The sequence below is a fragment of the Numenius arquata genome, chromosome 12, assembly GCF_964106895.1.
Source record: "Numenius arquata chromosome 12, bNumArq3.hap1.1, whole genome shotgun sequence".
Lineage (NCBI taxonomy): Eukaryota > Metazoa > Chordata > Aves > Charadriiformes > Scolopacidae > Numenius > Numenius arquata.
In genome coordinates this window covers 44,871,422-44,894,828 of record NC_133587.1, presented here as the reverse complement: position 1 = coordinate 44,894,828, position 23,407 = coordinate 44,871,422, and the positions used below count along the sequence as shown (strand labels likewise).

The window sequence follows — 23,407 nt, the reverse complement described above, 5'->3', positions numbered from 1 at the left end:
GAGCGATGGAGGGGACAGGGGGGACCAGGGGGACGCATCAGGAGGGACCATGAAGGGCTTAGAGGGGCTGGAGGGGACCTGAAAGGTCTCGGGAAGGGCCATGAGGGACAGGGAAGGGATGGAGGGGACCGGGGGGGACTGGGGGAACCAATTGGGGGGCACTGGGATGGACCATGAAGGGCTCAGGGGGGCCATGAGGGACCGGAGAGGGATTAGGGGGGGACCAAGGGAGACAGGGAGGGATCGAGGAGGGGGGGGTGGAAGGAGACACCAGGAGGGACCGGGAAAGGCTCGGGGGGGATCGGGGAGGGACTGAGGGGACTTGGGGGTGACCGGGAAAGCCTCGGGAGGGACAGGGAAAGGCTCGAGAGGGACCAGAGGGGGCGGGGGGAGCGGGGTGTGTTTTGTGGGTGGGGGGAAGAGCCCCCCCAGCACCCAGCGGGGCGTCCCTGGGGCAGGAGCCCTACCTGCAGAGCCTCTGCGAGTGCTGCAGTTACCGGCTGGACCCCGTCCGCCCCGTCCGACTCCTCCGCCTGCCCTGCCCCGACGGCCCCCCCCAGCCCGTCCTCCTCCCCGTCATCCGCAGCTGCCAGTGCAGCAGCTGCCAGGGTGAGCCCAGTGGGGGGGGGGGGGGGGGGGGGAGAGAGGGGGGAAGGCAGCACCCCAAGACCCCCACCCGGCTGGGAAGGTGGGTGCAACACCCTGAGAATCCCTCACACGTGTCCCCCCCCCCAACCTTCTCCTGCAGGTGGGGATTTCTCCCGGCGCTGAGGAGGTGTGTCCCCCCCACCCCGTCACGGGGCTGGACGCTTCTGCCCCCCTGCCCTCTCCACTCCCCCCTCCCCCCCCCCCCCATCTTCCTGGCGGTTGCACCCCCGGGATGCTCCCATGCTGTGGGTCCTGCCCCTGGTCTGCCCCTGGGAGCAGCCCCCGCCTCTGGCACTGGGAGGCAGCGGCGGGGGGGGAGAGAAGGGGATGTGGGGGTGCTGGGAGGGACCGGAGAGGGACTGGGAGGGATCTGGGGGGGACCGGGGGGACACACCGGGAGGGACCGTGATGGGCTCAGGGGGGACGGGGGAGACCGGCAAGGGCTTGAGAAGGACCAGAGAGGGCTCAGGGGTGGGGGGACCAGGGAGGGACTGAGGGGACAGAGAGGGTGCCGGGAAGGGCTTGGGGGGACCACGGGGGATTGAGGGGACCGCGGGGAGGGGGACACCGGGAGGAATGGGGAAGGGCTTGGGGTGCACCTGGGAAGAGCTGGGGAAGGACCAGGGGGAGCTGGGGGGGACCAGGGGAGACACGGAAGGATGGAGGGGGGCACTGGGGCCGTGAAGGGCTCAAGGGGGCTGGGAGGGAGCGGGAAGGGACTAGGGACGGCTTGGGGGGAACCGAGGAGGGATTGGGGGGACAGAGGGTGACAGGGAAGGGTGGGGGGGTGTGGGGTGAGGGGGGACGGGAGGGATGGGGAAGGGCTCGGGGGTGACCAGGATAGGGACTGGGAGTGATGGGGGGAAACTGGGAGGGAGCAGGAGGGCTCAGGGGGAACCAGGAGGGACTGGGTTTACGGGTGGGGATCAGGGAGGGACCTGGGGGATGGAGTGGGACACTGGGAGACACTGGGAAGGGACTCCCCCCTTTCCCCCCCCCAAAGCCTTGCCCGGCCTGTCCCACGGGGCTAGCTGGTTCTTGGGGGACGTGGGGCAGAGAATGGCGGCACCGGGCTGCGAGCACCAATAAAGTTTAGTTTTTTGAACAGAATTTGATGATTGGAGCAGTATTTAGGGGTGAAGGAGGGGAAGGGGACTGAGGGGTGACCGGCTGCTCACGGAGCATTGGCCGCTCGCCCTGCAAACCGCTGTCACTTGTGCCCACCGCAGCGGGGGACCAGCCAGGCATCCACCCCGCAACCAGGAGAGGGGTGGTCTAGTGGGCTGGGGGCATCCCCAGGGGCCTTGTCCCACTGTCCCTCCCGCTGCCTGTGCCCCCTGCTGCCTGTGCCCCCTGCTGCCTGTGCCCTCTGCCTGCACCACCTGCTGCCTGTCCCACTGCCTGTTCTGCTGCCTGCACCCCCTGCTGCCTGTCCCGCTGCCTGTCCCGCTGCCTGTGCCCCCTGCTGCCTGTCCCACTGCCTCTACCTCCTGCTGCCTGCACCTACTGCTACCTGTCCTGCTGCCTGTGCCCCCTGCTGCCTGTCCCGCTGCCTGTCCTGCTGCCTGTGCCCCCTGCTGCCTGTCCCGCTGCCTGTCCTCCTGCCTGTCCCACTGCCTGTGCCCCCTGCTGCCTGTCCCGCTGCCTGCACACACACCCACCCCCACAGTGGCACTTATCTCCCCCCCTGTACATTCGCTGTATCGGTACAACCCACCCTACAGCCACAGTGCGTTTCAGGGTGTCCCCCCACCCCACCCCGGGTGCATGATCCCAGTGGAGAAGCGGGTGCCGTAGTCATACATGTTTAGCGTGATGCCTATAACCGTCATTAGCATACACGGGGCACTGTGTGTGTGTGTGTGTGTGTGTGTCAACTTCAATATGCCTTTTGCGGGTAACGAGGATGAGGTCATCCGGCGGGCAGGGCAGAACTTGGGAAAAAAACGAGGAACTGAGCAGATCCCAGTTATCTCGTCCTTGCTGAGGAAAAGCAGGACTCTCCTGCCCACGCAGGGCTTCCTCCTCCAGAGGCCTCCTGTGGCATTCAGGAGAGTTTCTTGTCCTTGCTGCTTCCCCACCACCCCCAGCAAGGGAGAGATAAGCGAGTGTAAGCCCTGCATTATCCAGGCTCCACATCACCCACCCCGGGGCTGGTTTCCACTCAGGGTACTTGCCCAGTGCCATTTTTTCGGGTGAATTACAAGTGGTCTCTGTTGGGGATGAAAGTACTTGACCTTTGAGGACCGTAAGGCAGATCGAGAGGTTGAATTTTAGCAGCGCTTAATCATTAAACCGGTTTAAGGGGTTCACAAAGTGAGTAAACAAAATAATTGAGCGGCGACGCAGTTACAGGTCGGAAAATGGAAAAGATTCGCTCTAACTTACCAGAAGGTATCCCAAATAAATTCATATCCGTATGAGTAGAGGTACAAATCACAAATTAATGCTTGTATATATTTATCTGTATCTAAGGAAAGCGTAAAGGTGTGCGCACACACACATACAGGTCTCCAATCAGGAATTTTTTTAATAGTGGGCAATGCCAGAGAGCTGAAAGGTGCCGGTTTTAGGTCCTACATGTGCAGGGATGGACAAAAGAGCAGCCACATCCATAAGCTGATGCGTATCTCACAACATAGAGGTGGATGAGAGAGACCAGCCTAGGGTTAAAATTTCCCTTTCTCAGATTCAGGGTAAATATGATGCATCGGTGTTCCTCAACGGGCGATAGTTGAGGCCTTGAGAAGGGTCTTCTCCTGCCCTGGCCTCGAGGTCTCTCGGACTCAGGGGAGTCACTGGCCACAGCCCGCTGCCTTCCAGGAGAGTTCAAAGGGTCTCTACCAAAATCCCTACTTATAGGATCTGAGATAATTGACTTTTGGCAGGTCCTTTTCCACTCCAGCCCTCTGCTGGACCCGTTCCAACAGGTCCATGTCCTTCCTGTGTTGAAGACTCCAGAGCTGGAGGCAGCACTGGACGGGGGGGATGTCTCCCCAGAGCGGAGCAGAGGGGCAGAATCCACCCCTTGCCCTGCTGGCCACGCTGCTGGGGATGCAGCCCAGGATGGGGTTGGCTTTCTGGGCTGCCAGGGCATGTTGCTCACTCATGTCAAGCTTCTCAAGTCATGCTTCTCGTGTCAAGCACCCCCAAGTCCTTCTCCTCAGGGCTGCTCTCCAGCCATTCTCTGCCCAACCTTTCTTTGTGCCTGGGATTGCCATGACCCAGGTGCAGGACGTTGCACTTAGCTTGGTTGAACTTCATCAGGTTCACATGGGCCCATGGCTCCAGCCTGCCCAGGTCCCTCTGGATCGCATCCCTTCCCTCCAGTGCGTTGACTGCGCCACACAGCTTGGTGTTGTCGGCAAACTTGCTGAGGGTGCAGTCAATCCCACTGTCCATGTCACCAACAAAGACGTTGCTCAGTCTATGGGGGCCATCCCTCTAAAATGCCCGTTGAGTTCATTCAGTCCATGGCTTTGGGCTCCATCCGTCACAACAGCCTCCAGGGCAGGAGGGATGGTGTGTGGTGTTGGGTTGTTGCACTCCGTATCTGGAGATCATGGCTGGTGTATCTGCTGCAGCCCGTGCCTACGGTCTGTGGGTGGAAGATGTCCATTTCCAGGAAGCTGCTGGGCGCTGATTGCTGAAGCCCCTTCTGGTCCCATCACCACTGCCAGTTTGCTGAGTTTTATCAAAGTTGTGAAATTGTTCTTCCGGGTCACACGACAGAGAGGGCTCGGACTCAGAGTGTCATTTGGAACGTGCGTCCAGCCGAAAGCAGGAGAAGATCAGAGACGGGGCAAAGCGGTGGGATCGATGGGAAAGTGGAGGATCCGGGCACGAAGGAGACGGTGCGGAATGAGGGGTGGGAATTGCCCCGATTTCGGCGGGGACGGGGTTAATTTTGATGAGCAGCTGGGAGGGGACCCGGCTGGGGGAGGGCTGACCCGAGCTGGCCAATGGGCTATTCCCTCTCGTGTGACGTCATGCTCGCTATAAAGCTGGGGGAGGTGCTGGGGGGTGGGGAAGGACTCGCAGTTCGGGGGCGGTTGGGCATCTCCTGGTGAGCCAATTGCGCGGCGCATCCCTCGCTTCGCTTATCCTTTTATCAGGGTTTCTGGCGTTTCCCTCTTTCCTTTGCTCTTCTCCCAAACTGCCGTGATCCCGACCCACGTGTTTTGCCCTTTTTTCCCCCGATTCTCCTCCCCTTTCCCCCGGGGGGAGGGGAGGTGACTGATGGAGCGGCCGCCTGGTCCTTTGTTGCCGGCTGGGGCTGAGCCACCACAGCGACCCTCTTTGGGCAGCTTTTCCTTCGGCGTGAAACTCTCCTGGTCTCTGCCAGCGCTTTTTTTCACTTTTAGCCTTGGGTGAAAGGGTGAGGAGCGAGCGGCCGCGTGGTTCTTTGTTTGGGGCTGAGATTAAACCGGGACCCCGACGCTCCGTGGGTCGGTCCTTGTCCCAGTCGTTCCTGAGGCTCCGGGTGGAAGGGCCCGCAGCAGTTGGCAGGTGAGTGAGCTTCTGCCCCTGGTTTCTTCATCCCGATGCCGTTTCCTTGGCAGGGACCATCTGTCCTTGCTGCGGCTGGTGCCGGGACAGGCATCTCCTGCGGAACCCGCAGCATCCCACCTCCTTCTTCCCGGAGAACTCTTTGGGTGCCTCCGTCTCCCCGGTGAGAGCCAGCGGCGCGGTGGGCTCCGGGCTGCTCCGTCAAGGTGGGGGTCAGGCAGAGCCCCATCAACCCCTCTGCTCCCCACCAACCCTCTGTGTCCCCCGGCTGTGCCGCCCCCCACCCCTCCGCCCTCGCCCTTCCCTTGCCCGGGATGCTCCGAGCTCTCCCGGCGCTGGGGCCGCCGGAGCCCCCGGTGGTGCCGGTGGCAGGATTTGGTCAGAGGTGCTCAGCCAAGGTGCTTCTTGCTGCAGATGTCGGTGATGTTCGAGGAGGTGGCCATCTACTTCTCCCCCGAGGAGTGGGCCGAGCTGGGGGGCTGGCAGCGGCGGCTCTACCGGGAGGTGATGCTGGAGAACTACCAGGCGGTGGCCTCGCTGGGTGAGGACTCTCTGCGGTGCCGCCGGGGCTGGGGTCCAGCTGGAATTCGCCTCTGGAACTGAGGTTCTCTCTCTTCCCCGGACAGGCTGGTGCCCCGTCAAGCCAGAGATCATCTACAAGATGAAGTGAGAAGAGGCACTGTGTGTGCCAGACCCCCCTGGGGCACGGCGGAGCCACCGGACTCCTGAGCCAGGCGGGTTCCAGGGGGTTGAATGTGAGATAAGGGGTTGAAGCAACATCATACCCTTGGCCCCAGATGTTCCATGCCCCAGGTGGAATGTGGGATATGGGATGTCCATGTCGCTCCCCATTGGTTGGTGCCCCATGTGCCTGTCCTGTCCCCGGTTGTGACCATGAGCTCTGCTTCCCAGCAGCTGGTGATGTACTGATGCAGAAGAAGGATGAGGGGGTCCACAAGGGGCTCCCTGGGCTGCCTGAGCAGGACGGGAGGTGGTCGGGGGGCCTCCCGGCCAAGCTACTGCCACCCCAGCTCCCCCCCAGCCCCTCAGACCCCAAGAGACCCCACGGCTGCGCCAAGTGTGGGAAGAGCTTCAGCAAGATCCATGACCTGAAGAGGCACCAGCAGATGCACACGGTGACGCGGCCCTTCTCCTGCCGGCAGTGCGGCCGCCGCTTTCGGCTGAAGCAGGTCCTGCTGTCTCACCAGAAGGTCCACAGTGGGGAGAAGACCTTCTGCTGCGACGACTGTGGCAAGCACTTTGCTAAGAAGCACCATCTCCTGATCCATCGGCGCACACACACTGGTGAGAAGCCCTTTGCCTGTGGCTACTGCGGCTGTTGCTTCAGGCAGAAGTACTACCTGGTCACCCACCAGCGGGTCCACACAAGGGAGCGCCCCTTCGCCTGCCCCCACTGCCCCATGGCCTTCAGGGACAAACAGATCCTCACCATCCACCAGTGGGTCCACACCGGGGAGCGCCCCTTCTCCTGCACTCTCTGCTCCAAAGCCTTCAGGAACAAGAAGACCCTCACCAGACACCAGACTGTCCACACCAGGGAGCGCCGCTTCTTCTGCCCCCACTGCCCCAAGGCCTTCAGGAGCAAGGCGACCCTCACCATCCACCAGCGGGTCCACACCGGGGAGCGCCCCTTCGCCTGCCCCCACTGCCCCAAGGCCTTCAGGGAGAATAGGGGCCTCACCATCCACCGGTGGGTCCACACCGGTGAGAAGCCCTACCAGTGCGGTGAGTGCGGCAAGAGCTACAGCCGAAAGCACCATCTGAAGAAACATCAAGAGGTTCACGGGGACCCCTCAGCCGTTCCGTAGGGCAGCCAGCGGGAGCGGAAGGCTCTGAGGGTGGCCAAGAGAAAGTGGCTGAGAGAAACTGCTTTGGGATGAGCGGATCACGCTGGCTCCTCCAGACACCAGCAGAGGCCTTGACTGAATAAACACCGTTGTGTCTCACCCTTCTTACTCTAAGCGGTGTTCACACCTTTATAAAAGCTTTTGGGAAGGACCGTGCAAGCGGCGTGGGCTGATGCGTTACAGCGGGGAGCAAAGGTGCCCTTCCATCGCCTGATGGGGCTTGTGGGTCACCCAGACACCCACGAGTCGGTGCCCGAGCTGCCACCGCAGTCACCAGGGAGTTGCCGTTACAGGCACCAGAGAGATGCCCCACCGTTCAGTTGCCCTCTCCCGGGTGTTTAATGCCATTCGGGGTGCCCGGGGGTGTCAGAGCTGCCCAGGGATGGCACAGGCAGGTGCCCTGCACCCTGCTGGAGATGGACCCAACGCCAGGTGTGTCCTGGGCACGTCCACCCTCTCCCAGCAGCGCAGGGAGTGAGGGGACTGAAGTTATCCCAGCATCCGAGCAGCCGGGAGACAACGTGACCACCCGGATGGTGGCTTTTTGCATCACTCGCCGCTTCCTCAGGGATGGGGATCAGGAGATTCTCTCTGGTTCTGCCTCTTCCTCCTGTTCTCCTGCTGGCCCTGGTTCGTGTCATCCCCCATTGAGTGAACTGATTTCTTGCTGTATTTCTTCTCCTGTGAAGGGGCGGCTGATACCGTCACGGGTTGTTTTCTGGTTGAGCTGCAGTCTTATCACCGAGGTTGGAGTAGCCACAGTGGCTGTCGGTCTGTTTTCCCTCCCAGCTCAGTGGGGCGAGTTGTGCCTCTCTGGAACAGCCACAGCATTTTCTTTCCAAACATTCCATCCCTCCGTCGGGGTCCTGTAGTTGTTGGGGGGTGAAGCCCCAAACCACGGGAGGTGAGAAGCTCTCTAGATCCCTGCCCATCTCCTCCCCTATCCCGTTCCACCCGTGACTCTCCCGCCTCGGGGCAGATCTCGGGGTGGTCTCAAATAGTTGTGTCACCCTAAACCGGACCTGAAGCCCCTTCAGGAGACACAGCAGTAGGATCGTGCTGGTTTGAGCATCTCAAGGAGAGCAAATGTTCTCCAAAGCTGTTGTACCTGGCCAGAAGGAGAAAAGGGAGGTGAAAGATCTGGGGAAAGTATCCCCCTGGCCCATTTCCCACCCAGATTGGGTGCCATTACTAGTAAATTCCAAAAGGTGGCACCCGAGGTACGGGCAGGAAAAACATGCTTAAAACTTCTTAAAAATGCTTAAAACTAGGACTTAAAAGCAGAACATAACGACGTATCGAAGGCAATAAGGCAAAGGGAAGAACGAGTGCAGACGTACCCACCTGCAGTGAAAGACACATTTACTGTAACTGGGGAATAAGTGACAGTGGTTTTTTTTTTCAAAGGAGAGTCACGTGATGTTCATCAAACGGTAATAAATTGCAGAAGCAACTGCCAAACCCAAAACTCGAACTTCTGGAGGAGACCCTTCAGGTACGTAATTTACAAGCACTGAGCTTGCACCGACTGAAGTTCCACCGACTCCGGGTAAAAGAGGCCCGTTCTTCAATTCCCAGCCCAGCCCCACGGCCCCATCACTGGTGGTTTAGCCCCAAAGGGGCACCAAAGAACCGGGCGGGTGGGAGGTCTTTTCGCTCACCCCCCCCCCCCCCCCCAGTGGCAGGACTGGGGGGAGAGTCAGAATTAATAAGGAAAAACTCGTGGGTTGAGATGAAGGAAAGAGAGAACCAGCAAAACAGAGGAGCAGACAAAACACCACTAAAGGACCATCCAATCCTGGTTTGGCCGGTTTGGGTCAACCATCCAACCCAACTGTGTCCCCTCCCAGCTCCTTGTGAAAATTAACCCTATCCCTGCTGGAACTAGGACAGCGGGGAGCAAAGGTGCTGTTGTGTCTCCTGAGGGGTCTCGAGGGTGACCTGGACACCCATGGGTAGGTGTTTCCACGTGGGTGCCTGGGCTGCCATCGCTGTCACCGGCGAGCTGTCATCACGCTCACGGGAGAGCTGCCACCACATCCACCGGGGAGGTACGGTGAGTTGGCCTCGCCTGAGTGTTTAATGCCACTTGGGGTGTCAGAGCTGCTCAGGGAAGGCACGGGGACACAGGAGGTGCCCCAGAGAGGAGCTGGGCTGCATCCACAGGCTGAGGGTGCCGTGGGTGAACTGGGGAGCCAGCAGGATCTCCTCGTCCCGAAACCGCTTCTTGCAGCGGCTGGACTGGAAGGGCTTGGTCTCCGCTGGCCCTTACACCGGGGATGGATGCACCTCCTCCCGGGGGGCCACACTCCAGCTCCACCGGTGAATCCTGGTGCATCCTCTGGTGATGATTCAGGCGATCCTTCCGGCTGTAGCCCTTGCCGCACTTGCCACACTTGTAGGGCTTCTCACCAGTGTGGACCCGCTGGTGGCTTCTTAGGGCCTGCTTCTCCATAAAGGTCTTGGGGCAGCGGGGGCAGGCAAAGGGGCGCTCCCCGGTGTGCACCCGCTGGTGGATGATGAGGTTCTGCTTGTTCATGAAGGCCTTGGGGCAGTGGGGGCAGGCGAAGGGGCGCTCCCCGGTGTGGACCCGTTGGTGGCTGGTGAGGGACAATTTGTCCCTGAAGGCCTTGGGGCAGAGGGGGCAGGCGAAGGGGCGCTCCCTTGTGTGGACCCGCTGGTGGGTGGTGAGGGCCTGTTTCTGCTTGAAGGCCTTGGGGCAGTGGGCGCAGGCAAAGGGGCGATCCCCGGTGTGAACCCGCTGGTGGATGGTGAGGGCGGTCTTGGCCCTGAAGGTCTTGGGACAGTGGGTGCAGGCAAAGGGGCGCTCCCCGGAGTGGATGCTCTGGTGGCCGGTGAGGGTCTTCTTGTCCTTGAAAGCCTTGTGGCACTGGGCACAGGAGAAGGGGCGCTCCCCGGTGTGGATGCTCTGGTGGATGGCGAGGGACGTCTGGCTCCTGAAGACCCTGGGGCAGTGAGTGCAGGGAAAAGGGTCCTCCCTGGTGTGGACCAGCTGGTGCTCGGTGAGGGTCTTCTTGTCCCTGAAAGCCTTGGAACATTGGGGGCAGGCAAAAGGGCGCTCCCCGGTGTGCACCCGCTGGTGGATGGTGAGGGTCTTCCTGTCCCTGTAGGCCTTTGGGCAGTGGGCACAGGCGAAGGGGCGCTCCCCAGTGTGGACCCACTGGTGGATGGTGAGGGTCTTCCTGTCCCTGTAGGCCTTTGGGCAGTGGGCACAGGCGAAGGGGCGCTCCCCAGTGTGGACCCACTGGTGGACGGTGAGGGCCCTCTTGTCCTTGAAGGCCTTGGGACAGTGGGTGCAGGCGAAAGGTCGCTCTTCAGTGTGGATGATCTGGTGGTCATTGAGAGTCTTCTTGTTCTTGAATAGCTTGGGACAGAGGGTGCAGGCGAAGGGGCGCTCCACCATGTGAACCTGCTGGTGGACAGTGAGGGACCCCTTGTCCTTGAAGGCCTTGGGGCAGTGGGCACAAGCGAAGGGGCGCTCCCTGGTGTGGACACGCTGGTGGGCGGTGAGGGCTGTCTTGGATCTGAAGGCCTTGGGGCAGTGGTCGCAGGCAAAGGGGCGCTCTCCAGTGTGGATGGTCTGGTGGATGGTGAGGGCTGTCTGGCTCCTGAAGGCCTTGGGGCAGCGAGTGCAGGTGAACGGGCGCTCCCCAGTGTGGACACGCTGGTGGGTGCTGAGGATCTTCTTGTCCCTGAAGGCCATGGGGCAGTGGGTGCAGACGAAGGGGCGCTCCCCGGTGTGGACCCGCTGGTGGATGGTGAGGGTCGCCTTGTTCCTGAAGGCCTTGGGGCAGGAGTCGCAAGCAAAGGGGCGCTCACCGGTGTGGACGGTCTGGTGTTTGGTGAGGGCTCCCTTGTTCCTGAAGGCCTTGGAGCAGAGAGCGCAGGAGAAGGGGCGCTCCCCGGTGTGGATGCGCTGATGGTTGACCAGGTGGTACTTCTGCCTGAAGCGACGGCCGCAGTAGCCACAGGCAAAGGGCTTCTCACCAGTGTGTATGCGCCGATGGATCAGGAGGTAATGCTTCTGAGTGAAGCGCTTGCCACAGTCGGCGCAGCCAAAGGGCTTCTCCCCACCGTGGACCTTCTGGTGAGACACCAGGTCCTGCTTCAGCCGAAAGCGGCGGCCGCACTCCTGGCAGGAGAAGGGCCGCGCCGCCGTGTGCATCTGCTGGTGCCTCTTCAGGTCCTGGATCTTGCCAAAGCTCTTCCCGCACTCAGAGGAGGCATGGGGTCTCTCAAGGTCTGGGGGGCCACAGAGAGTCTGGGCCAGCAGCATCGTGACCGGGAAGCCCCCCGACCACCTCCCGTCATGCTCAGGCATCCCCAGGGGCTGGGCAGTGGGGTCTGACAGCCCTTTGAGGACCCTCTCGGCCTCTTTCTGCATCTGGACATCACCATCTGCCGGGGAGGAGAGGTTGGGGTCACCGATGGGGATGGGACAGGCACATGGGAACTCCTCATGTGGAGCAACACGGGCACCCCACCAGCCCCCTACCCCTCCTGCGGCACCGAGCATCTGGGGCCAAGGGGACAGTGCTGTTGGAACCCCCCCATACCCTCTGCAGCCCCCCAGTACCCGCCTGGCTCAGGGGTCCGGTGACTCCGCCATGCCCCAGGGGGGTCTGGTACACACGGTGTCTCTTCTTCCTCCATCGTGCGGATGATCTCCGGCTTGATGGGGCACCAGCCTGTCCGGGAAAAAGAGAGAAGCCCCCTGTCCCACACTGCCGGGACAGCGGCACCCGCTCCCCCTGCCCACCATCGAATGGCTCAAAGCTGCACCAGGGGAGGGTCACACTGGACAGCATGAAGCATTTATGGAGAGGGTGGTCAAACGTTGGAAGAGGCTTCCTGGAGAGGTGGTGGATGCCCAGCACCATTGCAGAGGCCTTTACACAAGGGCTTGAACTTGGTCAGCCCTGAAGTGCTCAGGGACTTGGAAAAGATAAGCCTTGTAGGTCCCTCCCCATGGAACAGTCTCGTCTATCCCATCCCATCGCATCCCCTTCTCTCCTCAAGCACCGCTCTCCACAGGAGCTGCCTGGCCGGGTAAAACCTGCAATCACAACCCCTATGTCAGTGCTTGGGCAGAAACAGCTGGATTTTGGCTTTCAAGAGCTCCAGCTCAGTTCCAGAGGCGAATTCCAGCTGGACCCCAGCCCCGGCGGCACCGCAGAGAGTCCTCACCCAGCGAGGCCACCGCCTGGTAGTTCTCCAGCATCACCTCCCGGTAGAGCCGCCGCTGCCAGCCCCCCAGCTCGGCCCACTCCTCGGGGGAGAAGTAGATGGCCACCTCCTCGAACGTCACCGACATCTGCAGCAAGAAGCACCTTGGCTGAGCACCTCTGACCAAATCCTGCCACCGGCACCACCGGGGGCTCCGGCGGCCCCAGGGCAGCGCCGGGAGAGCTCGGAGCATCCCGGGCAAGGGAAGGGCGAGGGCGGAGGGGTGGGGGGCGGCACAGCCGGGGGACACAGAGGGTTGGTGGGGAGCAGAGGGGTTGATGGGGCTCTGCCTGACCCCCACCTTGACGGAGCAGCCCGGAGCCCACCGCGCCGCTGGCTCTCGCCGGGGAGACGGAGGCACCCAAAGAGTTCTCCAGGAAGAAGGAGGTGGGATGCTGCGGGTTCCGCAGGAGATGCTTGTCCCGGCACCAGCCGCAGCAAGGACAGATGGTCCCTGCCAAGGAAACGGCATCGGGATGAAGAAACCAGGGGCAGAAGCTCACTCACCTGCCAACCGCTGCGGGCCCTTCCACCCGGAGCCTCAAGAACGACTGGAAAAATACGGACCCACAGACCGTGGGAATCCCATCCGGAAACAAAGAATTAGGCTGACGCTCCTCCCACCCCCACAAGGGGAAAAAAAAGGGGGGAAAAAAAAAAAGGGGGGGCAAAACTCGTGGGTCGGGATCACGGCAGTTTGGGAGAAGAGCAAAGGAAAGAGGGAAACGCCAGAAACCCTGATAAAAGGATAAGCGAAGCGAGGGATGCGCCGCGCAATTGGCTCACCAGGAGATGCCCAACCGCCCCCGAACTGCGAGTCCTCCCCCACCCCCCAGCACCTCCCCCAGCTTTATAGCGAGCATGACGTCACACGAGAGGGAATAGCCCATTGGCCAGCTCGGGTCAGCCCTCCCCCAGCCGGGTCCCCTCCCAGCTGCTCATCAACATTAACCCCGTCCCCGCCAAAATCGGGGCAATTCCCGCCCCTCATTCCGCACCGTCTCCTTCGTGCCCGGATCCTCCACTTTCCCATCGATCCCACCGCTTTGCCCCGTCTCTGATCTTCTCCTGCTTTCGGCTGGACGCACGTTCCAAATGACACTCTGAGTCCGAGCCCTCTCTGTCGTGTGAACCGGAAGAACAATTTCACAACTTTTTTGAAACCCAGCGATTTCCTCGCGATCGACAGGTCTCGGGGCTCCGATCCCCTCTTCATGCAGGGTGACCTTTGTCGCTGCTGAGTCAGCTCCTCTGTTTCCTTAAATTCCTGCTCCTTGTCCTTTTTGGTGGGCTTTGCAGTGAATTACGGCTACTTCTTTTGGCTCTAATACCGCACTTAATAATGTCACGATTTCTTGTCTGTAGTTTAGACCCTTCCCCTGTGAGTTCAGGAATCTCCATTCCTTCCAGGTGGCCCCATGGCACGAACAACTCCAAAAGCGTATTTAGACTCCGTGTATATATTGATCATTAGACTTTTCTCGATTTCAAGAGCTCTAGTCCAAGCTATAATTTCTGCTTTTTGTGCCAAAATGTTCCGGGGCAATGATTTAGCCGCCGTGTCTGCTCACAGGGTTCCCACCCCACACCCTGCTTGTCTTTCTCGGTTGGGCATAAAACTGCTGCCGTCCACAGAGAGTTCCAAATCCAGGAACCTCCAGGGCAGCCGTCCATGGGTTATATTTAGGTTATATTTGGGATGGCAGTGGTTAAGGCTGGGGTGTTACTGTTTACCTTCACCAAATCACAGAATTCTAGGCGTTGGAAGGGAACTTTGGAGACCATCCAGTCCAACCAAAGGGTCATCCCAAGCAGGTCGGACAGGAATGTGTCCAGGTGGGTTTGGAATGTCTCCAGAGAAGGAGACTCCGCCACCTCCCTGGGCAGCCTCTCCCAGGGCTCTGCCACCCTCAAAGGAAAGAAGTTTATCTTCTGTTTGGGATTTCCCGTGTTCCAGTTTGTGACCGTTGCCCCTTTTCCTGTTGCCCTCTATGGAACATCATCTTCTAGGAGCACACCTCTCTGTCCTCATCTTCTCAAGACTCTTCAGCAGCATCCGTGCTCGGTGCGTGGTAAATCTGTGACTGAGAATATCCCGTACCCTGTATCCTGCCAATCTCTCTTTCTCACTTGGATTGCAGCGGCCTCGGAACCTCTGTATCCCTGACTCCCAAACCCCAGGGGTCGACCTCGGGTCTCCCCTGGTGCTTTCTGCCAGAGGCTCCAGGTAGGGCCCTTCCCCCCGGCCGTGCTGTAGAGCACATTTGTTATCACCTTCCCCTGCCCGGATGAGCCCCAGGGCTGCTGCATGAACTGTTTCCTGTTTAGTTTGCTCAAAGGCTTGTCGTTTCTCAGGGCCCCGCGTAAAATCCTTCTTCCACGTTGCGGACAGAGAGGGCTCAGACTCAGAGTGTCCTTTGGAACGTGCGTCCAGCCGAAAGCAGGAGAAGATCAGAGATGGGGCAAAGCGGTGGGATCGATGGGAAAGTGGAGGATCCGGGCACGAAGGAGACGGTGCGGAATGAGGGGTGGGAAGTGCCCCGATTTCGGTGGGGACGGGGTTAATTTTGATGAGCAGCTGGGAGGGGACCCGGCTGGGGGAGGGCTGACCCGAGCTGGTCATGCTCAGTAGAGACCTGGCTTAGAGGTGGGGGTGGGAATAGGTGGTTGGGGCCTGGGGTGGTGAGGAACTCCCACCGTGTAGCACCCGCTTTGCATATCCTTTAATCAGCGTTGTTGTTGTTTTCCTCTTTCCTTTGCTGCTCTCTTAAAGTGTCTTTATCTCAGTCCACAAGTTTTAGCCTTTTCTTTTCCCTTCCCCCCCGCTTTTCTCCTCCGCATCCCACCGGAGGGGGGAGTGAGGGAGCCGCCGCCGCGTGGTTCTTTGTTTGGGGCTGAGGTTGAAACGCGGCAGCGACAGGATTTGGGTCGGTATTTTCCCAGTGGTTTTTCAGGCTCCGGGTGGAAGGGCTCGCGGCAGTTGGAGGTAAGTGAGCTTCTGCCCCTGGTGTCTTCATCGAAATGCTGGCAGAAGAGCTTGGCAGGGACGAGCCCTGGGGCCGCCGGAGCCCCCGGTGGTGCCGGTGGCAGGATTTGGTCAGAGGTGCTCAGCCAAGGTGCTTCTTGCTGCAGATGTCGGTGACGTTCGAGGAGGTGGCCATCTACTTCTCCCCCGAGGAGTGGGCCGAGCTGGGGGGCTGGCAGCGGCGGCTCTACCGGGAGGTGATGCTGGAGAACTACCAGGCGGTGGCCTCGCTGGGTGAGGACTCTCTGCGGTGCCGCCGGGGCTGGGGTCCAGCTGGAATTCGCCTGTGGATGGGATGGGATGGGATAGGATAGGGATGGGATGGGATGGGATAGATGAGTGTTTCCATTGGGAGGGTCCTCCAGGGCTCATCTTGTCCAAGTCCCCGAGCACTTCAGGGCTGACCAAGTTCAAGCCCTTGTGCAAAGGCCTCTCCAGCGCTGCCGGGCCTGGGGCACCCACCACCTCTCCAGGAAGCCTCTTCCAGGGTTTGACCACCCTCTGCATAAACAAATGTTTGCGTGGCTGGGCAGGGACAGGAGAGAAGAGCAGAGGTGGGGAGATGCTGGGGCCACTGCCACCATCCCGGCAGTGTGGGAGAGGGGGCTTCTCTCTCTTCCCCGGACAGGCTGGTGCCCCGTCAAGCCGGAGATCATCTGCAAGATGGAGCGAGAAGAGACGCCGTGTGTGCCAGACCCCCCTGGGGCACAGCAGAGCTACCAGACCCCTGAGCCAGGTGGGTTCCAGGGGGTTTCATGGGAGCTTGGGGAGTTGAAGCAGCACCATCACCTTGGCCCCAGATGCTCGGTGCCCCAGGAAGGCCGGGAGACTGGCGGGGTGCCCGTGCTGCTCCCCGTGAGGGGGTGCCGTGTGCCCGTTCCGTCCCCAGTAGTGACCCCGACCTCTCCTCCCCAGCAGATGGTGATGTCTGGCTGCAGAGGGAGGCCGAGAGGGTCCCCAAAGGGCTGTCAGACCCCACCACCCTGCTCCCGGTGATGCCCGAGCAAGGTGGGAGGCGACGGGGAGGCCTCCCGGCCAAGCTCCTGCTGGCCCGTCCACCCTCTGCCACCCTAGGCCCGAAGAGACCCCACTTCTGCACCGAGTGTGGGAAGAAGTTCCGCAAGATCCGGGACCCGAAGAAGCTCCAGCAGACGCACACGGCGGCGCGGCCCTTCTCCTGCCGGCAGTGCGGCCGCAAGCTTCAGGTGAAGCAGAAACTGGTGTCTCGCCAGAAGGTCCACGGTGGGGAGAGGCGCTTCAGCTGCACTGAATGCGGCAAGCGCTTTTTCCAGAAGCATCACCTCCTGATCCACCGGGGCGTGCACACCGGCGAGAAGCCCTTTGCCTGCGGCGACTGCGGCCGTCACTTCAGGCTGAAGTACCACCTGAACCGCCACCAGCGGGTCCACACTGGGGAGCGCCCCTTCACCTGCCCCACCTGCTGCAAGACCTTCAAGGACAAGCAGACCCTCAATGTCCACCAACGCATCCACACCGGGGAGCGCCCCTTTGCCTGCACTCTCTGCTCCAGGACCTTCAAGGACAAGGACGCCCTCACTGTCCACCAGTGGGTTCACACCAAGGAGCGACCCTACGCCTGCACCTACTGCCCCAAGGCCTTCAAGGACAAGAGGACCCTCAATGTCCACCAACGCATCCACATCGGGGAGCACCCATTTGCCTGCACTCTCTGCTCCAGGACCTTCAAGGACAAGGACGCCCTCACCGTCCACCAGTGGGTTCACACCAAGGAGCGACCCTATGCTTGCACCTACTGCCCCAAGGCTTTCAAGGACAAGAGGAGCCTCACCATCCACCATCGGGTCCACACTGGTGAGCGCCCCTTCGCTTGCACCCACTGCCCCAAGGCCTTCAAGGACAGGAAGACCTTCAGGAACCACCAGTGGGTTCACACCAAGGAGCGCCCCTTCGCCTGTGACAGTTGCCCCAAGGCCTTTGGAAACAAGAAGGGCCTTAATGAACACCAGCGGGTCCACACCATGGAGCGTCCCTTCGCCTGCGACAGTTGCTCCAGGGCCTACAAGAACAAGAAGGCCCTCACCGTCCACCTACAGACCCACACTGGGGAGGGCCCCTTCACCTGTGCCCGTTGCCCCAAGGTCTTTGGAAACAAGAAGGCCCTCAGTGACCACCAGCGGGTCCACTCCGTGGAGCGCCCCTTCATCTGCCCCCACTGCGCGGTGGCCTTCAGGAGCAAGGTAACCCTCACCGACCACCTGCGGGTCCACACTGGGGAGCGCCCCTTCTCCTGCCCCCATTGCCCCAAGGCCTTCAAGCACAGGAAGGCCCTCACCATCCACAAGAGGGTCCACACCGGGGAACGCCCCTTTGCCTGCGACGGCTGCCCCATGGCCTTCAGAGACAAGCAGACCCTCACCATCCACCAGAGGGCCCACACGGGCGAGAGGCCTTACGAGTGCAGCGAGTGCAACAAGACCTACGTCCGCAAGGAAGGGCTGAAATGCCACCAGTGGGTGCACCACGGCCCGCAGGCAGCGCCGGAGGGTGGACGTTCGGAGGAGGAGGAGGGTAGTCCGTCCTTGGCAGGGAGACGTGGACAAAGGCCAAGGCCTTCCAGTTGAGCATCTGTCAGAAGCAATTTCAGGATGAGGGGATCATGCTGGATCACCAGTGCACCCACAGCACCCCCAAACCATGGCTGCCTCTGCATCTAGCACCCCCAAAACTTCTGTTATGGGGCTCACGGCTCGTTCCGGCTCAACACCCCTCACTGTGGAAGCTGTGAGTCCGTGGTGGGAGCTGTGGGAACCCTCACCCCTCCTCCACCTTGCCCTGGAACCCAACTGCCTGTTGACCAAGCTGCCTGTGACCATGGACCTTCTCGGGAGTCGGTGAGGACCGAGGGCGAGTGCAGGGTGGCCGAAAGGCATCGCCCCCACCCCGGGTTCAGCGGGTGCCATTTGCAGGGGGTTGTGGAGGAAGGAACGGCTTCGGGCTGCGTTTGTCCCGAGGAGGAAAGCGCTGCCCGGGAGCTTCCCCGCCGCGGGGAGCAGAGACCGGTGCAGAGCATCACGCGTGTTTGAGGACATGTGCAGCCACGGCTGGGACCCACCTCCATCCGACACCTCCAGTGGCCTCGATTAAATAAAAAGCACCAATTCTGAGTGAGCGGTTCCTTAAAGCAGTGGCTTTAAGCGGTGTCCACACCTTTATAAAAGCTTTTGGGAAGGACCACGCGAGCTGTGTGGGCTGGTGTGTCCCTGCAGGAGCAAAGGTGCCTCTCCATCGCCTGATGGGGCTCCTGGGTGACCCAGACGCCCACGAGTCGGTGTCTGCAAGCCGGTGCCTGAGCTGCCACCATAGTCCCAGGAGAGCTGCCCTTGCAGTCACCAGAGAATGGCCACACCGTTCAGTTGCCCTCTTCTGGGTGTTGAATGCCACTTGGGGTGCCCGGGGGTGTCAGAAGTGCCCAGGGATGGCAGGGGGGCACAGGCAGGTGCCCTGCACCCTCCTGAAGATGGACCCAAGGCCAGGCTGGTCCTTGGCACGTCCACCTTCTCCTAGCTGTGTAGGCAATGAGGGGTCCAAAGTGGCTGCAGGGAGGATGGACTCTTGTGGGAGAGGAGGGTGACGTGGGGACCCACCAAGGGACACTCGGACCGACTGTGTTTGGGTGAGCCGAGACCCGTGGGAGGGAGCCGGTGTCCCAGGAAAGCCTTGTGGCCGTGGGGCTGAGTCAGGAGGGGGGTCTGTGATGGGTAAGCGATGGCATCTCCCCGGTGGCAGGGTGTGGGGTTCTGAAGGCAGAGGGGCAGAGGCCACCCACCCATGGGAGGACTTTGCAGGTTGCTCCTGCAGCACCACAACCTCCAGCAACCCGTGTCTCTCAATGTCTGCTGCCAAACGGGGCATTTCAGAAGTAATTAGCGACCTCATAATGAGACAGATCCGAAGTTGCACCCACTCCCCTTAACACCCCTTCAATGTGGCCCTTCCACAAGCCTGACGGCCGCTGGCATTTAACAACTGACTGTCGACCCCACCACTAACAGCTGCTGTCCCAGTTATAACCTGAACGTTAACAGCGATACCGGCAGCCCCCCCAGCCGTGGATGGCCACCCCAGAGGTTAAGGTCATGGTTTTTATGGGAAAATATCTAAGGGAAGAGGGTAATCCCCAGTTTTCCATCACTTGGGAAGGAACACAACGCACCTTTAACGGACCCACCTCAAGGATATAAACGCTCCCCCGCTGTTTTGCATAATGTCTCAGCCAAAGTTCTCCAACTAATGGGGAACTAATGAGTGTAACGCTCGAAGGGGCTCAAAACCGTTAAATTCCTCGTGGTGTATCAAACAGCCCAAAAAAGGGGTAGCAATGACCGTCCGAGTGCGTGCAACAAATGCCGAGACCATGACCAAAGCCCATTATGTCCCTTCAGTTGCCCATGGGCCGGACACCCCAATATCCCCAAGCCCAGCTGGCGCTGGCGAGAAGGTATGTCACCTTCTGTGGCAAAAAGTCTCTCTTTTGGGACTTCTGGGGGGGGAAATTGGTCATAAGGACTCGCTTGTCCCCTCACCGGACTCTCTGTCCTGTCCACCGGGAGCATCTCATGCCACACAAGTGGTGGGATGGTAGCCCAAGGGAAAGGGGTGGCCGGAAGCCCCACCACCAGCCGGAGGGTGGATGGGATCAGTATTTGGGCTAGGAACCGACCAGTAAAGTGACCCTCCAAACCGAGCCGTGTTGGAGTTGAGGCTCAAAGGCGAGAGGCGTGTGTGGAGTCCTGAACCTGCCGGTACACGGGTGCTGCATCCACATCCCAAACCTATGGATGCTGCTTGAGGAGCAAATCAACAAGATGAAGAAGGTGGGAAGAGGCTGCTGCATTGGGAAGCTGCTGGCTGGGGAAACTGGTTTTGATGTGCTTGGGTTTTCTTTGTGGGGATGACTAATTAGCCTCCTCCAACTTTTGATACTAATTGTACTGATGATTATGATGATTTGTGTTATATTATGATGCATCAAGTGAACCGTTTGTATCGATCAGGGAGTACAATCCCCTAAAACCTGTTCGTGTAACTGATGTCCCAATACAACCTTAGGAGCTCTGGAACAGGGAGGCACACATACAGGGGGATACTTTCCCCAGATCTTTCACCTCCCTTTGCTCCTTCTGGCCAGGTACAACAGCTTTGGAGAACATTTGCTCTCCTTGAGATGCTCAAACCAGCAGGATCCTACTGCTGTGTCTCCTGAAGGGGCTTCAGGTCCGGTTTAGGGTGACACAACTATTTGAGACCACCCCGAGATATGCCCCGAGGTGGGAGAGTCACGGGTGGAACGGGACAGGGGAGGAGATGGGCAGGGATCTAGAGAGCTTCTCACCTCCCGTGGTTTGGGGCTTCACCCCCCAACAACTACAGGACCCCGACGGAGGGATGGAATGTTTGGAAAGAAAATGCTGTGGCTGTTCCAGAGAGGCACAACTCGCCCCACTGAGCTGGGAGGGAAAACAGACCGACAGCCACTGTGGCTACTCCAACCTCGGTGATAAGACTGCAGCTCAACCAGAAAACAACCCGTGACGGTATCAGCCGCCCCTTCACAGGAGAAGAAATACAGCAAGAAATCAGTTCACTCAATATTTTTAATCAATCAAGGCCTCTGCTGGTGTCTGGAGGAGCCAGCGTGATCCGCTCATACCAAAGCAATTTCTCTCAGCCACTTTCTCTTGGCCACTCTCAGAGCCCTCCGCTCCCGCTGGCTGCCCTACGGAACGGCTGAGGGGTCCCCGTGAACCTCTTGATGTTTCTTCAGATACTTCTTCTGGCTGTAGCCCTTGCCACACTCACTGCACTGGTAGGGCTTCTCACCGGTGTGCACCCGCTGGTGGATGGTGAGGCCCCTGTTCTCCTTGAAGGCCTTGGGGCAGTGGGGGCAGGCGAAGGGGCGCTCCCTGGTGTGGACCCGCTGGTGGCGGACAAAGTTGCTCTTGTTGTTAAAGCGGTAGCCGCAGTGGCCACAGGCAAACGGCTTCTCCCCAGTGTGCACTCGCTGGTGGTTCAGCAGGTCATACTTGCGAATAAAGTGCTTGCCGCAGTCAGCGCAACCGAAGCGCTTCTTCCCACCGTGGACCTTCTGGTGAGACACCAGTTTCTGCTTCAGCCGAAAGCAGCAGCCACACTCCTGGCAGGAGAAGGGCCGCGCCGCTGTGTGTGTCTGCTGGTGCATCTTCAGGTCATGGATCTTGATGAAGCTCTTCCCACACTTCACACAGACATGGGGTCTCTTGGTGTCTGGGTGTTCATGGGGGAGCTGGGGTGGCAGTAGCTTGGCCGGGAGAACCCTTGACCTCCTCCCGTCCTGCTTGGGCAGCCCAGGGAGTCCCTCAGGGACGCCCTTATCCTTCTTCTGCATCAGGACATCACCAGCTTCTGGGGAGCAGAGCTCATGGTCACAACCAGCGATGGGATGGACACATGGGACACCTCCCGATGGGAAGCAGCATGGACATCCCACATCCCCCCTCCCACCTCGGGCATGGAGTATCTGAGGCCAAGGGGGACAGTGCTGCTGGAACCCCCCCACATCCCATGCAACCCCCTGGAACCCACCTGGCTCAGGGGTCTGGTGGCGCCACCGTGCCCCAGGGGGGTCTGGCACACATGGCGTCTCTTCTCGCTCCATCTTGTAGATGATCTCCGGCTTGACGGGGCACCAGCCTGTCCGGGGAAGAGAGAGATCCTCAGTTCCAGAGGTGAATTCCAGCTGGACCCCAGCCCCGGCGGCACCGCAGAGAGTCCTCACCCAGCGAGGCCACCGCCTGGTAGTTCTCCAGCATCACCTCCCGGTAGAGCCGCCGCTGCCAGCCCCCCAGCTCGGCCCACTCCTCGGGGGAGAAGTAGATGGCCACCTCCTCGAACATCACTGACATCTGCAGCAAGAAGCACCTTGGCTGAGCACCTCTGACCAAATCCTGCCACCGGCACCACCGGGGGCTCCGGCAGCCCCAGCGCCGGGAGAGCTCGGAGCATCCCGGGCAAGGGAAGGGCGAGGGCGGAGGGGTGGGGGGCGGCACAGCCGGGGGACACAGAGGGTTGGTGGGGAGCAGAGGGGCTGATGGGGCTCTACCTGACCCCCACCTTGACGGAGCAGCCCGGAGCCCACCGCGCCGCTGGCTCTCGCCGGGGAGACGGAGGCGCCCAAAGAGTTCTCCGGGAAGAAGGAGGTGGGATGCTGCGGGTTCCGCAGGAGATGCCTGTCCCGGCACCAGCCGCAGCAAGGACAGATGGTCCCTGCCAAGGAAACGGCATCGGGATGAAGAAACCAGGGGCAGAAGCTCACTCACCTGCCAACCGCTGTGGGCCCTTCCACCCAGAAAAACGACTGGGAAAATACGGACCCACAGACCGTGGGAATCCCATCCGGAAACAAAGAATTAGGCTGACACTCCTCCCGCCCCTGCAAGGGGGAAAAAAAAAGGGCAAAAAAAAAAAAAAAAAGGGGCAAAACTCGTGGGTCGGGATCACGGCAGTTTGGGAGAAGAGCAAAGGAAAGAGGGAAACGCCAGAAACCCTGATAAAAGGATAAGCGAAGTGAGGGATGCGCCGCGCAATTGGCTCACCAGGAGATGCCCAACCGCCCCCGAACTGCGAGTCCTCCCCCACCCCCCGGCACCTCCCCCAGCTTTATAGCGAGCATGACGTCACACGAGAGGGAATAGCCCATTGGCCAGCTCGGGTCAGCCCTCCCCCAGCCGGGTCCCCTCCCAGCTGCTCATCAAAATTAACCCCGTCCCCGCCGGAACCAGGACATGACCTGTCCCTGATTCTGTGCTGTTCACGCCGCTTATGTATCTCTGGAGAAGATTTAATATCCTTAAAGACAGAAAGTGAGTTTCATATATATGGCCTAACAATTCAGGAATACCCGTTAGTAGTGTAATTCTGTCCCCAGGACATCCTTTGACCTGTAAATTGCAAAGCGTGGCCAAAAGTAACTACTCCTAAAGCAGAATAAGGGCAGTCTCGCAGCTAAAACCTATTTCCTTGTATAGATTTAGGGAAGAGGAAAACCAGAAGTATCGCGGCAGCGGAATTTTGGCCAGTCCTAGAAAAGGGA

General features: G+C 60.2%; 5 protein-coding genes across 5 annotated transcripts in view; 3 read left to right on the top strand and 2 right to left on the bottom strand.

Annotated features, from left to right (window-relative positions):
- The window catches only part of LOC141471133 (SCO-spondin-like), a 39,136-nt gene extending 38,365 nt beyond the window's left edge, over positions 1-771 (top strand). Inside the window, 2 exon segments of the mRNA XM_074157546.1 lie at positions 459-609; positions 749-771. Of these exon segments, the coding sequence (XP_074013647.1) occupies positions 459-609; positions 749-771 (174 nt within the window).
- LOC141471236 (uncharacterized) overlaps positions 1-22,220 on the bottom strand; it is a 68,860-nt gene extending 46,640 nt beyond the window's left edge. The window contains exons 1-4 of the mRNA XM_074157660.1: positions 22,094-22,220; positions 21,901-22,008; positions 21,086-21,720; positions 9,361-11,211 (exon numbers count right to left, since the gene is read on the bottom strand). Of these exons, the coding sequence (XP_074013761.1) occupies positions 9,361-11,211; positions 21,086-21,720; positions 21,901-22,008; positions 22,094-22,220 (2,721 nt within the window). The remainder of the gene's footprint in view (positions 1-9,360; positions 11,212-21,085; positions 21,721-21,900; positions 22,009-22,093) is intronic.
- Positions 5,255-7,128, top strand: LOC141471147 (uncharacterized). Its single transcript, XM_074157562.1, is given in 4 exon segments — positions 5,255-5,363; positions 5,572-5,698; positions 5,784-5,891; positions 6,070-7,128. Coding segments are annotated over 3 exon segments (1,152 nt in total). The 5' UTR covers positions 5,255-5,363; the 3' UTR covers positions 6,987-7,128.
- Positions 11,282-12,360, bottom strand: LOC141471131 (zinc finger protein 707-like). Its single transcript, XM_074157545.1, has 4 exons — positions 12,234-12,360; positions 11,627-11,734; positions 11,396-11,450; positions 11,282-11,288 (listed from the first exon to the last, which is right to left on the bottom strand). Exons 1-4 carry the CDS (start codon positions 12,358-12,360, stop codon positions 11,282-11,284), a joined length of 297 nt encoding a protein of 98 aa, XP_074013646.1.
- On the top strand, positions 14,880-18,456 carry LOC141471141 (uncharacterized). Its single transcript, XM_074157555.1, has 4 exons — positions 14,880-15,258; positions 15,405-15,531; positions 15,926-16,033; positions 16,216-18,456. Exons 2-4 carry the CDS (start codon positions 15,405-15,407, stop codon positions 17,898-17,900), a joined length of 1,920 nt encoding a protein of 639 aa, XP_074013656.1. The 5' UTR covers positions 14,880-15,258; the 3' UTR covers positions 17,901-18,456.
- Positions 22,221-23,407: the final 1,187 nt, after the last annotated feature.